This window comes from Cervus canadensis, chromosome 24 (assembly GCF_019320065.1).
Source record: "Cervus canadensis isolate Bull #8, Minnesota chromosome 24, ASM1932006v1, whole genome shotgun sequence".
Taxonomy (NCBI): domain Eukaryota; kingdom Metazoa; phylum Chordata; class Mammalia; order Artiodactyla; family Cervidae; genus Cervus; species Cervus canadensis.
In genome coordinates this window covers 14,032,389-14,045,005 of record NC_057409.1, presented here as the reverse complement: position 1 = coordinate 14,045,005, position 12,617 = coordinate 14,032,389, and the positions used below count along the sequence as shown (strand labels likewise).

General features: G+C 43.3%; 1 protein-coding gene across 1 annotated transcript in view; it reads right to left on the bottom strand.

Moving 5' to 3' along the window:
- Window positions 1–9,984, bottom strand: part of KPNA6 (karyopherin subunit alpha 6) — a 52,511-nt gene extending 42,527 nt beyond the window's left edge. The window contains exon 1 of the mRNA XM_043445177.1: window positions 9,825–9,984. Coding sequence (XP_043301112.1) covers window positions 9,825–9,828 — 4 coding nt within the window. The 5' untranslated portion in view covers window positions 9,829–9,984. The remainder of the gene's footprint in view (window positions 1–9,824) is intronic.
- Between the last annotated feature and the right edge of the window lie 2,633 nt (window positions 9,985–12,617).

Sequence of the window (12,617 nt, the reverse complement as noted above, 5' to 3'; positions counted from 1 at the left end):
TGGATGTTATTTATGTTTGATCCCCAGTGCTTTTGTATGTGACATGGTTTTGGTAATTAAAACTTTATATTTTATTATTTAATTCTACAAATTAAAATTTGTCCCAATTAATTACGCCAAGTGCTAAAAATAAAGAATGTTAACTATCTGAATGACTATCTAGCAGCTTGTTATTTTCTCATATAAAGCAAAAGTTAAAAAGTTTACTAACAATAATTTCAAGAAACTGACTTTTTCTATCGTTTTGCTTTTGCTGCAAAATGAACAGCTTTAAGTAATTTTTAAAGTTTTGATTAGTTTGTTTCTGTATTTATAAACACTAATTTGCATATGCAATTTGATATAATTTATGTAAGTAATTAAATCAAAGTTACCCAGCAAATACAGCTATAAAATTTAGCTAAATGTAAATAGTCTTTTAATTTAACTTTAATCTAAAAATCTTGTTCAGTCACTCTTAACCTTGCATTGAATATAAAGTAAGTTTTATGTTTACTCTTTTTATGTATAAAGCACAGACATACTTATTGCATATAAAAAACCATAGAGTATATCTGTGTTTTAAAATTTCCTGGGAGTGATGCATTAGAGAAAAAAGATGCCTAAGAAGGCTTCTTAGGAAGGTGACAATAAATGGAAAGCTTGAGAAAACACTGATAAAAGGGATTAGGGATCTATACCAGTCAGTATCTTCTCAGCTTTTCAAGACAGATCTTGTGAGTCACCCCTGACAACTCCTTTTCCCTTATCCTCATATCCAATCACTAAGAATAGTGGCTTTATTTCCTAATTATTTCTGGACTCTGTCTCTTTTTCCTACTGCCATTATCCTAACTCTGATCTTCATGATCTCCTGCCCAGACTTTACAAGAGTCTCACTAATCTGCTTCTTTTCTCTTTATTTCAAACTTCTTGAAATAGTTTGTCTCTCCTCTCTCATCCTAGTCCACTCCAATTTGCTTCCATGCTGTCAAACTGTTTTTGTAAAAGACACTGATGGAGCGCATGATGCTAAATTCAATTTCAGTCCTTATTTTGCTGGTCCTCTTGGCAGCACTCAATTCTGACAGCCATTTCCTTCTTCCTGAAACCCTCTTTTCAGATGCCCCTGGTGATCCAGTAGTTAAGAATCCAACTGCCAATGCAGGGGACACAGGTTTGATCCTTGTTCCAGTAAGATTTCACATGCCTCGGAGCGACTAAGCCGGTGCACCACAACTTTTGGCCCACTGTCTAGAGTCCGTGCTCCGAGAGAAGCCATGGCGATGAGACGCCTTCGCGCTCCAACCTGAGAGTGGGCCCCACTCTCTGCCAACTACAGAAAGCCCGCTGGCAGCAACGAAGACCCAGTACAGCCAAAAATAAATAAAATTTTATAATAAATTTAAAAAGTACTCTTTTCCTTTGGTTTATGAGACATCAATTACTCGTTAACTTTCTTCAAATTAAGGCTGCTGATCCATTTCTTCCTGCACATTAAAGGTTCTCTTGTCAGCCCATCTCCCATGATACACATTTTTCATAGGTACTATCAGTAATTCCTGCAGTTTCAGCCACCACATAATAAACAGATGATCAACTCTCTATCTTCAACCCCAAGCCCCACTCTTGAGCTCCAGACTTCTCTATCCAGTTGTTTTTTGGACATCTTCCCTTGGAGGTCACAGAGATTGCTCAAAATGTCCAGATTTAAACTCAACTCAGTTAACAGCAACACTATCCACTCTGCTGCTCAAGGCAAGAGGCCCAGGAGTCATGCTTAATTCCACCCCTGTCCCCCAACCACTTTCAGCCTCCAAATGAAACCAATAACCAAGCCTGGTAATTCAAAGTTTCTACTGTGATCAGAAGACGACTGCTTCTTGGCAGGAAAGCTATGACAAATCTAGATAGTGTGTTGAAAAGCAGAGACATTCCTTTGCGGACAAAGGTCTGTATAGTCAAGGCTATGGTCTCCCCAGTGGTCCAGAACTGGAGCGTAAAGAAGGTGTAGTGCTGAAGAATTGATGCACTTGAATTGTGGTGCTGGAGAAGATTCCTGAGGGTCCCTTGGACAGCAAGGAAAGCAAACCAATCAATCTTAAGGGAAATCAACCCTGAATACATGTTGGAAGGACTGATGCTGAAGCTGAAACTCCAGTATTTTGCTCTTCTGATGCTACTAGCTGACTCACTGGAGAAGTCCCTGATGCTAGGAAAGAAGAGGGTGTCAGAGGACAAGATGGCTGGGTGGCATCACCGATGCAATGGACATGAACTTGGGCAAACTCGGGGAGATGGTGAGGGACAGGGAGGCCTGGCATGCTGCAGTGGAGGGGGATGCAAAGAGTCAGACACAATTGAGTGACTGAACAACATTCTCTACTCTAACTATCTCTCAATATCTGAACATCTCTTGCTAGGACGACAATACTACTTAAGAACTAGCTACTGGGACTTCCCTGGTAGTCCAGTGGTTAAGAATCCGCTTGCTGGTGCAGGGAACTCGGGTTCCATCCCTGGTCCAGGAGGATCCCACATGCCGTGGAGCAACTAGGCCCATGAGGCACAACTGCTGAGCCCGCACTCTGGAGCCTACAAGCAGCAACTGCTGAGCCTGTGCACCCAGAACCGGCGCTCCGCAGCCGGAGGGGCCACCACAATAGGAAGCCTGACCACCACAGCCAGAGAAGACCTTGCTCAGCAGCGAGGACCCAGCACAGCCAAAAATACATTCAAAAGAAAACCAAACCAAAAAAAAAAAAAAATCCACCAACTACTTAAAAGAATCTCCTGGTTAGAATCTTCTAGCAGTCTTAATTTATTCTCCCCAGAGCTTTCAATTAATATAAATAAATAAATTTAATTATGTCACTTCTGAGATTAAAACCTTTCAATGGCATTTCACTGTCATCAGGGTAAGGTCTAAATATCATTCCCCGAAATGCTACCAACCACCAAGCCTACCGATCTTTTGCTTGTGAAATCATTTCCACCCTGCTGCTGACAAATCACATCCATAGGTCAGGTCTCATTAGCTTAATGGCTTTCCCTGACTCCCCTAGGCTGGGGTGGATTGCTCACTTAAAATATTTATTCCATAATGGTCTCCAAAGTATGAGACACAAAATCAACTGGGTCACAGGAAAAGCATACATGTATATTTTTACTAATATATGATATAATATGTACTTATATATTAGTAGGGCTTACCTTTATTATATATTAGCCTATTAATACTGGCAACTTTTATCTGTGGGTGAAGAAGTCCATTCACATTCATCACACTGTATCACACTGTGGTTTGCATCTCGTTAAGTGGATTTATAAGATAGCTAGTTTTAACTAAATTAACATTTACAAAATAAACAGTGTAGAGTTCTGTCAAGAAACTGAATGGAAGAGAATGTTAATGATGCAAGGAAGAGGAACAAAGAAACAGCAGAGCTGATGTCTCCGGAAGTAAATGATCCTAAGTACCAGAATTTTACTTGCCACATCACAATAAAACACCACAAAATAACATAATGACCAGCTAATCAGATCTAAGGAAGCCAAAGACTTAAAATTATCTTAAAGATTATTTATTTTTTTGGCCACACAGCATGTGGGGTTTTAGTTCCCTAAGGGATTGAACCCGGGCCACTGCAGTGTTAAGTGCCAAGTTCCATCTAGTGGACCACTCAAAAATATTTTTTAAATACACAGAATTTGGTAAAATACATAGATTACTTAAAAGATAGTTTATAAAATACATAGAATATTAATGAAGGCAAAACTTATCAGTAAGATAGGCAGTTTGGGGGCTATATTTGGCCTCAAATATATTTTTGGTTAGCTTAATGTTTTTAGATTCTGTTTCTTAAAAACATTTATTTATTCATTTGTTTATTTATATTGGAGTAGATATTCTTAGATTTATCTGTTTATTTACTGGCTGCATCAGCGGCTTGCAAAATCTAAGTTCCCCAACCCGGGATCGAACTCATACCCCTTGCAGTGCAGGCTCAGAGTCCTAACCACTGGACCACCAGGGAATTTCCAAAATGTTTTTAGATTTTAAAAATTAGCTTGCAACATCTAAAAATGTTTAATCTATTAAGAAATCATATGAAAATTCAGATTTCCAACCTCTGGGGAAAGGGATTGTGGAAAGACCTGGGAAGTTAAGGCAACATTAGACCTACATTCTGTAATGGTAACAACTGGCTGGAACCTATCAATCAGATCTCATGGGACTCTAGTTGGCCTGTCAGTTTTCATTTGGTTAATTTTATTCAATTACCCATTAGAATTTAAACTCTAGGATTGCACTAGAAAAGTACACTTTTGTCTGTTTCATTCACTGCTATATTTCCAGGGCCTAGAACAGTAGCTGACACACAGTAAGCATTCAACAAACATTTGCTGAAATTAATGATGAATAACTGTTGCCTGCCTCATGTTTCTGACAAGTGTTCATAATATTTTTGCTTTCTGGGCTTCCCTGGTGGTCCAGTGGTTAACAATCCACCTTGTAACGCAAGGGACACCGGTTCTGTCCCTTGTTTGGGAAGATCCTACATGCCATGGAGCAACTAAGCCCAAGGACCACAACTAACAAAGCCCGCACACGAGGAGGAGTAGCCCCCACTCACCACAATTAGAGAAAAGCCTACCCACAGCAACAAAGACCCACCACAGCCCAAAATAAACATAATTAAATAAATCTTAAAAATATCTCTGCCTTCCCCTAAAAGACAAATTGATTACTCTTTTATAGTTAACACAAGGCCTGACACATACTAAGCACTTTCTTTGCTCACCGAGTGACTGACAGCAATTAGTTATCATTTGCTGAGTACTCACGGTGTGCTAAACACCACGCTAAAATGCTTCACAAGCATTTGCTCATGTAATCACCCAACACTCCTAGAGGCAGACATTATCATCATCCCTGTTTTAAGAGATGAGGACAATAAAGCTCTGGAGATTAAGCAACTGGTTAAAGCTCTAATGGAATTACAGAATGAAATAGCTGTAACACAAGATAAAATATGGAAAAGGGCTATATGAAAGGCAAGAACAAAGTGCTACAGAATTCAGAACAGTTCACTTTCAGTTTGTAAGGCATAAGGTAGGTATTTTGGAAAGGTCCCTGAGGGAGGGAGCCTTTAAACCAGATCTTGTAAAAGGGGCAAGATTTCCATAGGAAAAGATGGGTGGGGAAGGGATTGCTTTTGTCACTTTCTCTACCAGGAAAGCTGAAATACACACCTAGGAGGCAGTCTGAGTGGGATGCAGGATATGTGGATAAATATTAAATGGAGTCAGTAGGAAGGCCTTCAATACCACACCCTATGGGTTATGATTTTATCCTGCAGACAATAAGGAGTCCATGAAGGTTCCTAAATTAAGGAGCAGGGTGACAAGATCTGATGGGTGTTTTAGCAATACTGCTGCAGCAGAAGTGGTTGTGGTATAGGAGGTTACAGAAGAGATTTAGAAAGTTCCTGAAATAATGACACCTTTACAACTTACAGTATTTTCTAACATCTAGTATTGATACTTCATTGACACTTCATTAACAACATTAAAATAAACAATATTATTATATTTTCACATCAAGGAGCCTGAGATTCAGCAAGTTTAAAGACCACAGAATTAACAGTCTTTTTGGAACTATGCTCTGAGAAAAACGTACACAAAACAATTTAGGGATGACGGAAGACATCAGTAAGAGGATCATAGTATCCAACAACTGCCAATATAGGAAAGGAAGAAAAGAGTAAGGAACCAAAAAAGGGTAAGACTTCTCTTATGCCCTAGTGTCTGGACCAATGGTCTGATCATGAACAAAAAATTCAGGAAAAGTATCCCACGAAGGAGGAGTGAGTTTGACGCTGGTTGGACACTTAGTTTAGTGCCTTCTCTGTTGCTGTTATGAACTATGGGCTGGATGGAGAGGCAAGGCTGTAAGGAAACTAAGAAATGTTCTAAATTACTTCCTGACCTGGAGGGGTTATCAGAAAGGTTTTGTTACTTGCAGCAAACTAGAAGCAACCTTCAGTATCCTACAGGCCAATGGCAATGACAGTTCCAAAAACATCACAAAGAGATCAGATTCTTTCCATCTTGACCCTCACTCTTAGAACTGCCTGCTCTTTATTTATAAATTCTGCCTCTTGAATTCCCAGCATAGCGAATGGCAATTTCAAGAGTCAGAAAAGGGCTCCTTCCTTTCCAGAGGCAGAACACAGTCCTTAATAACCCATATTTTGGTTAGAACCATACTGCCTGAGGAAGTGATTCTTCTATTTACTAGCTCTGACCTTGCATTAGTTATTGAACCTCTTTGTGCTTCAGTTTTCTCAACTAGAATGTGAGAATCTGAGAAATAAATGAATTAGTATTACAGTACTTAGTGCCTAGCATATAGCAAGTTCTATAGAAGTACTGGTTATTACTACAGCTATCCCATTTCTTTTTTTTTTAAGTTCTCAAACTTTGGTGAGATACCTGGGTTAAAATATAAATTGGCAAAAACGAATAAAACTTGGCAAATAAGAAAGGCTTTTTCAGAAGTCCTCCAGGCTTCCCTTCACATCTAATCAGCCAAAATCTGTATCAGCTGCTTATGCCTACATCAATCACTGTCTAGAGAGATAGAATTATGATTGATTTAGAGTTTATATCAATCAAGGCTAGTGGGCTACATCAATCACCCCAGGGCTGGGAAGGTGCTGCCAGCTTCCTGGTTAGCAGGACGATAGGAACCTGATAAAAACAATCAATGTCTGCCAAGACTTAGTCTTGAGAGTCTGTGGTCTCTGCTAAGGAGGGTTAAAACAAGTAACTTTCAGAGCTGCAAGCATCACCCCCACAAAATTCCTAATAGCAATGAAATAACTACAAAGGTCTGTTAAGGCTAGCGAAGTCTGGCACAGAAGAAACAGTATAGTATATAGGCCAGAGCTTGAGGAGAGTATGCCGGTCAGGCAGTGAAATACAGCAGGGTCTAGACATGGAGGTGTGACGCAGGCTGTGTTAGTGTCCCCAGCCCTAGGGCTTACATCACCAGCCTTGGACTAAACATCAAATCTTCTCAAAGCCTGTTTACTCATTTAAAAATGGGGATAACCAAAACTACCTTCCCAGGTGGTGCTAGTGGTAAAGAACCTGCCTGCCAATGTAGGAGACATTAAGAGATGCAGGCTTGATCCCTGCATTGGAAAGATCCCCTGGAACAGGGCATGGCTACCGACTCCAGTATTTGTGCCTGGAGAATCCCCATGGACAGAGAAGCCTGGCAGGGCTACAGTCCATAAGATTGCAAAGAGTCAGACACGACTGAAGTGACTGAGCACACACACAAAACCATCTTGGATTTGATGTTAGGATTAAACGTAAGGATACATTTCACTCTGTGGTATAAGGATCAGAAAACAAAAACATCCAACCCACACATAACAAAACAATAAAAACAATAAAAAACCCACACAAAACATCACCACCAACAGCTGAGTATTCAGAAAGACAAAGTGCAAGGTGGGATGGGTGGGGGGAGGGGCCTGAAGTGGAGCTGCAGAGAAAAAGGGGAAGCTACCTGACTCTAGGCTAAAAATCCCCTTCAGGACCCTGGTCCGGTTTTGCTGCTCTATTGAAGAACTTCCATTTCAAAGTGTACCATAAAAGGACTAACGTGATTCTATTTAGAGGTTTCTCTGCAGCAAAATGGGTAAGAATCTCACTTCTGGATTTGCTGCAACTAGTGTGTTCTATTCTCTGAAGCAGTTTCCCAATCTGTAAAAATTGAGTAAATCATGGCCAAATTTACTTCACTGGGCTTAATAAACTAAATATTAGCTCCTTCCCTTTTGAGGCAGCAGTGTTGCTGAAACTGAAGGCCAATACAAAATCTGTAACATAAAAGTCCCCAAAATCTTTCATTCATTCATGAAGTTGCACTTACAAAGACAGGCCTATCAGCCTTAATGGAGGATTCTGGAAACCAGAGTGCTTAAAAGAAAGGAACAGACATAGAAGGTGAAAAAGAATCTGTTTTGATATTTATAGAGCTCTTGTTGTGCTTGCGTGCTCAGTCATGTCCAACTCTCTATGACCCCGTGGACTGTAACCTACCAGGCTTCTCTGTCCATGGGATTTCCAGGTAAGAATACTGCAGTGGGTTGCCATTTCCTTCTCCAGATCTTCCTGACCCAGGGATTGAACCCATGTCTCTTGTGCTTTCTGCACTGCAGGCAGATTCTTTACCCACTGCGGTAAACCATTGAGATACTGTGGTATGGCATTTAATTCGTTTAATTCTTAAACACCTGGATAACACTGTCCCCTCCCTCTCTCTAGAGATGAGAAAAGGAAGGCTCAGAAAGGAAGGAAAATGACATTTATTGTGAGCTGTGCTAGATGTTTTCCATATGCATTACTGCATTTGACATTTAAGTGACTTCCCTGGATGACAGCTAGGAAGAAGTAGGCAGGATTATAATACCAGATCTGATTCTAAACTCATTGTTGTTCAGCTCAAGGAAATAATTTATGTTTCCTCAGGATCAGGGATCTTACAAAACTCAATCCTAGAATCTCATTTAGCTCCCTACCCCCAAAACATCCAAAATAGTTGGGGTTAGCAATTCACCTTGGAGTTATTTTCTTTCAGATTAAAGATTTCAAAGTGGGCCCACTAGCAAACAAAAACAAAACACCTTTACAACTCTTGCCTAGGATTAAAAGCTTTCTTTCCCTCTTTTCCAGCCCAACCACTAGAGGGCCAGGCCACAAAAAACAGCAGCTATAAACTAGAGCTCTGGAGTGATCCACCCGGTTTAAGCCACTTACTGTGTGACCTTGCCTAAGTTACTTTACCTCCCAAAGCCTCAGTTTCCTTATCTGGGATAATAGTAGTATCTCAATAGATTGTGCAAATTAAATAAAACGTGACATGTAAAGCAATCAGAATAATGCCTGCACAACAGGGAAGAGCTTAGCAAATTTAACAGCTTTTAGTGCTGGAGAAGAAGTACCACTGATGGTTCTGTCCCTAAGTCCAACGACTTCGCCATCGTAATCTCTGAGCACTGGCTTTGCTGGCTGGAGTCCCTTTAGAAAGAGCAACAGGTCGCTCCTTTTCTGCTAATCAGGGCCAGGCCTAAAGTCCCCGACCTATACATGGCCACGAGGTCTTGGCATTGGTTTTCTACCACTACGAAGGCTGTCACTCTGAACCCAACCGAACCACCCCATTTCCGCCTCGGCTCGGGAAGTTCTTCAGGCCTTCAGCGGCCCAAGCTGCTTTTGGCATGGCTACCCCTGGTTACCAGGCCTAGAGCCGGATTGCCTGGCGTACCTTCGCCAGAGGACTTTCTCTCTCAGACGTCGGCAGGATTTCCCTAAGTTCAGGGGAGTCAGTGAATCCAGTTAACAGGCGCGTCGGTCAGACACACGCTTGGAGAGGGCTCCCTTAGCGTCGCCCGGGCCTGCCACCCGGAGCCCGGCCCCCAGTCCCGCCGCCTGGAGCCCGGCCCCCAAGCCCAGGCTCGCCACAGACCAGAGGGTCGGCCCCTTTCTAGCCTCCGGGAACGCGTGCGATCCGGCCCAGGGCCACCACGTGGGGGTTCCAGAAGTGACAAGGTATTCCCGGAACCAACCCCCAAAGACTGCTCCCCGCATGGGCCCTAACCCGGCCCCAAACTGGCCTGAGCGGCGCTCCCGGCCTGGCTTCTCCCCTCAAATCTATTTGGAGGAGATTTAGACATCCTCTACAGCCTGGAGACAGGCTCTTGCCAGACTCCAAGCCCCGAGACTGTCTCAGCCCGAATCCCCAATTGCCTGGTTTCCTTACTCACCCATCGCGGCTCCGCTCGCTTCTACTTGGCGGCGGCAGCGGCGGCAGCTTCAGCAGACAATATGGCGGATCTGCAGGACGGCAGCCCGGAAAGGACAAACAACTTAACATTCAATCCCGGGAAGAAACGCGCTTTCGGCCCCATCGCCTAGTTCACACAGACGAGTTCGTTTAAAGAGACCGCAGCTGCTAAAGGCGGGGAACTGGGATGAGATATGAAAGGAGTGGGTGGAGGAAAACTGGGAGGGACACCTACTAAAGAAAGTTAAGCTGCTTAAGATTTCTCAGCTTCTTATCCTACTATTTCCTCTTTGTAGTGAAAGGTCTCCTCCCGTAGGAACTTTTTCTTCCAAAAAGGTATTCTTTCCTTTTGTATTAATAGTTAAAACCACGCATAGACCCTGAACTGGATATGAATAAGGAGTTATCTGGCAAGGTAAAGTGACTTGCCCAAGGATATAGAGACAAGGAAATGAAGAAATCTAAAGTAAAGCTGATTACAATCCTATTGGGAGATAAGTAGAAAAATGACACTGGTGTCGGGCTTTATAGTTGACAGAGCGCTTTATCCCTGCTGCAAGCTGAGGGCAGAGGTCAGTTCTGTATCCTTTATTACTGCTCTTCAGCACCTAGCATGGTATCTGGGACAGGGTATGTGCTCTATAAATATTTATTGAATGAATAAACAAACGAATGAACAGATCTGTGAGTTACACAAAACAAGGAATGTGATCTCCTTTTTTTGAGATGAGGCAATTGAGGCTCTGAGGTTCAAGTGTCTTTGTTGTTGATGGCTGCACCCTGTGGCATGTGGGATCTTAGTTCCCTGAACCGGGATCGAGCCCTCATCCCCTGTAGTGGGGAGCCTGTAATCTTAACCACTGGACCACCAGGGAAGTTTCTTATGTGCCTTTTGAATCATGAAATTTATGGCTGGTACACATTAGACCTCCATTTTTGCATAATCACATTCCGGTCCTCCTGTTCCCCACCTCAACACACAGAGGAAGGCTATGTCTTTAAGTCATGGATCCCAAGAAGGAGCTATCTTTTGGGAGCTGAGGTCCTGTCACAACAAATTGCCATCTCTAGTTGTGTACCCAGCCCACTGACGGAAGCAACTCAAAAAGCCAGTTCTAGGAATCGGGGTCAGGAAATGGAGCCTTATCTTTCTCTTCCTACTGCCACTACTGAAGGTCAGACCCCTTTATTCTCTGCGGGTCTGTTTTACCTGTCTCCACACTGGTCTCCTGTGTCCAGGTTCTCCCACTTGCACCCACTATTTGGCTCTGGTGAGTCTTAGTTGCGGCACTTGGGATCTTTAGTTGTGGTATGCAGAATCTAGTTCCCTGACCAGGGATTGAACCCAGGCCCCCTTCATTGGGAGCTCAGAGTCTTAGCTACTGGACCACCAGGGAATTCTGTACTGTCCCCACCCCCCCACCCCGATCTCTTTAAAAGCAGAGACCTTATCATGTTAGGCTGGTCCTTACTGGCTTCTTGGGCAACTCCCCACCAGGCAATCCAGGCTCCATCCATATTTGGGGAACCACATTTCCCCATGTATGCTCCTATCTTCTTTTGCGCCTTTCCATACGCTTTTTTAAAAAGTATTTTTATTTATTTATTTTTGGCTGTGCTGGGTCTTCCTTGCTGGGTGCCAGCTTTGGTTGTGGCAAGCAGGGGCTACTCTTTGTTGTGGTGCGTGGGCTTATCATTGCAATGGTTTCTCCTGTTGTAGAGTACCAGCTCAAGGGCCATGGGCTTAGTTGCTCCAAGGCACGTGGCATCTTCCCCGACCAGGGATCAAGCCCACGTTCCTGCATTTTCAGGCAGGGTCAGCCTATGTCCTCTCTGCTTCCTAGTGTCCTGGACACACATTTTCCTGAGCACTTGGCACCCTAAGTTGTTCACAAGGTGTCTCTCTCTCCTGGTTGTCTATGGAAGAGACTGTATCTTCCTCATCTTTGTCTCTGTCCCAATGCCTGGCACAATGCCTGACTCAACAAAAGCACCAAAAACATTTGCTGCAGTGTCTGTCTTCTATGCACCACCAAGGGAGCGCCAGTGTAACTTGTGGCTGAACAAGGGCTCAGGGGACATGCTCAGACTAGATGAGTGTCTATAACTGTGTCTCTTCTCCTGCCAGCCCCTGAGCCCTCCATCCTATGCTCCACGGGGAGCCAGGAGGGCTTCCAAGCAGCTTCATTTCCATTCTTGCCCTTAGCTTTGCTCACATTCCCTCCTGTTGTTCAGTTCCTAAGTCCTATCCGACTCTTTGGGACCCCGTGGACTGTAGCACGCCAGGTTTCCCTGTCCTTCGCTGTCTCCCAGTTTGCTCAGACTCATGTCCATTGAGTCAGTGATGCCATCTAACCATCTCATCCTCTGTCACCGCCTTCTTCTCCTGCCTTCAATCTTTCCCAGCATCAGGGTCCTTTCCAGTGAGTTGGCACTTTGTATCAAGTGGCCAAAGTATTGCAGCTTCAGCTTCAGCATCAGTCCTAATGAATATTCAGGGTTGATTTCCTTTAGGATTGACTGGCTTGATCTTCCTAGCCTATAGCCATTGATCCTCCCTCATCCAGTCCCTGCAGACCTTTCCAGCTCCAACCCACCTCTGCCTCACTTTCCTTATCTTTCCTGTTCTAGGGAACCACATTCTGCTTACCTCCCCGGACACACCAGAATGTTCCAAATCTCTTTGCTATTGCTCTGCTTGAAGCACCTTTTCCTCCTCTTGTCCCCCTGCGAAGTGGCTGATACAACTCAGACTGTCTCCTCCAAGAAGTCC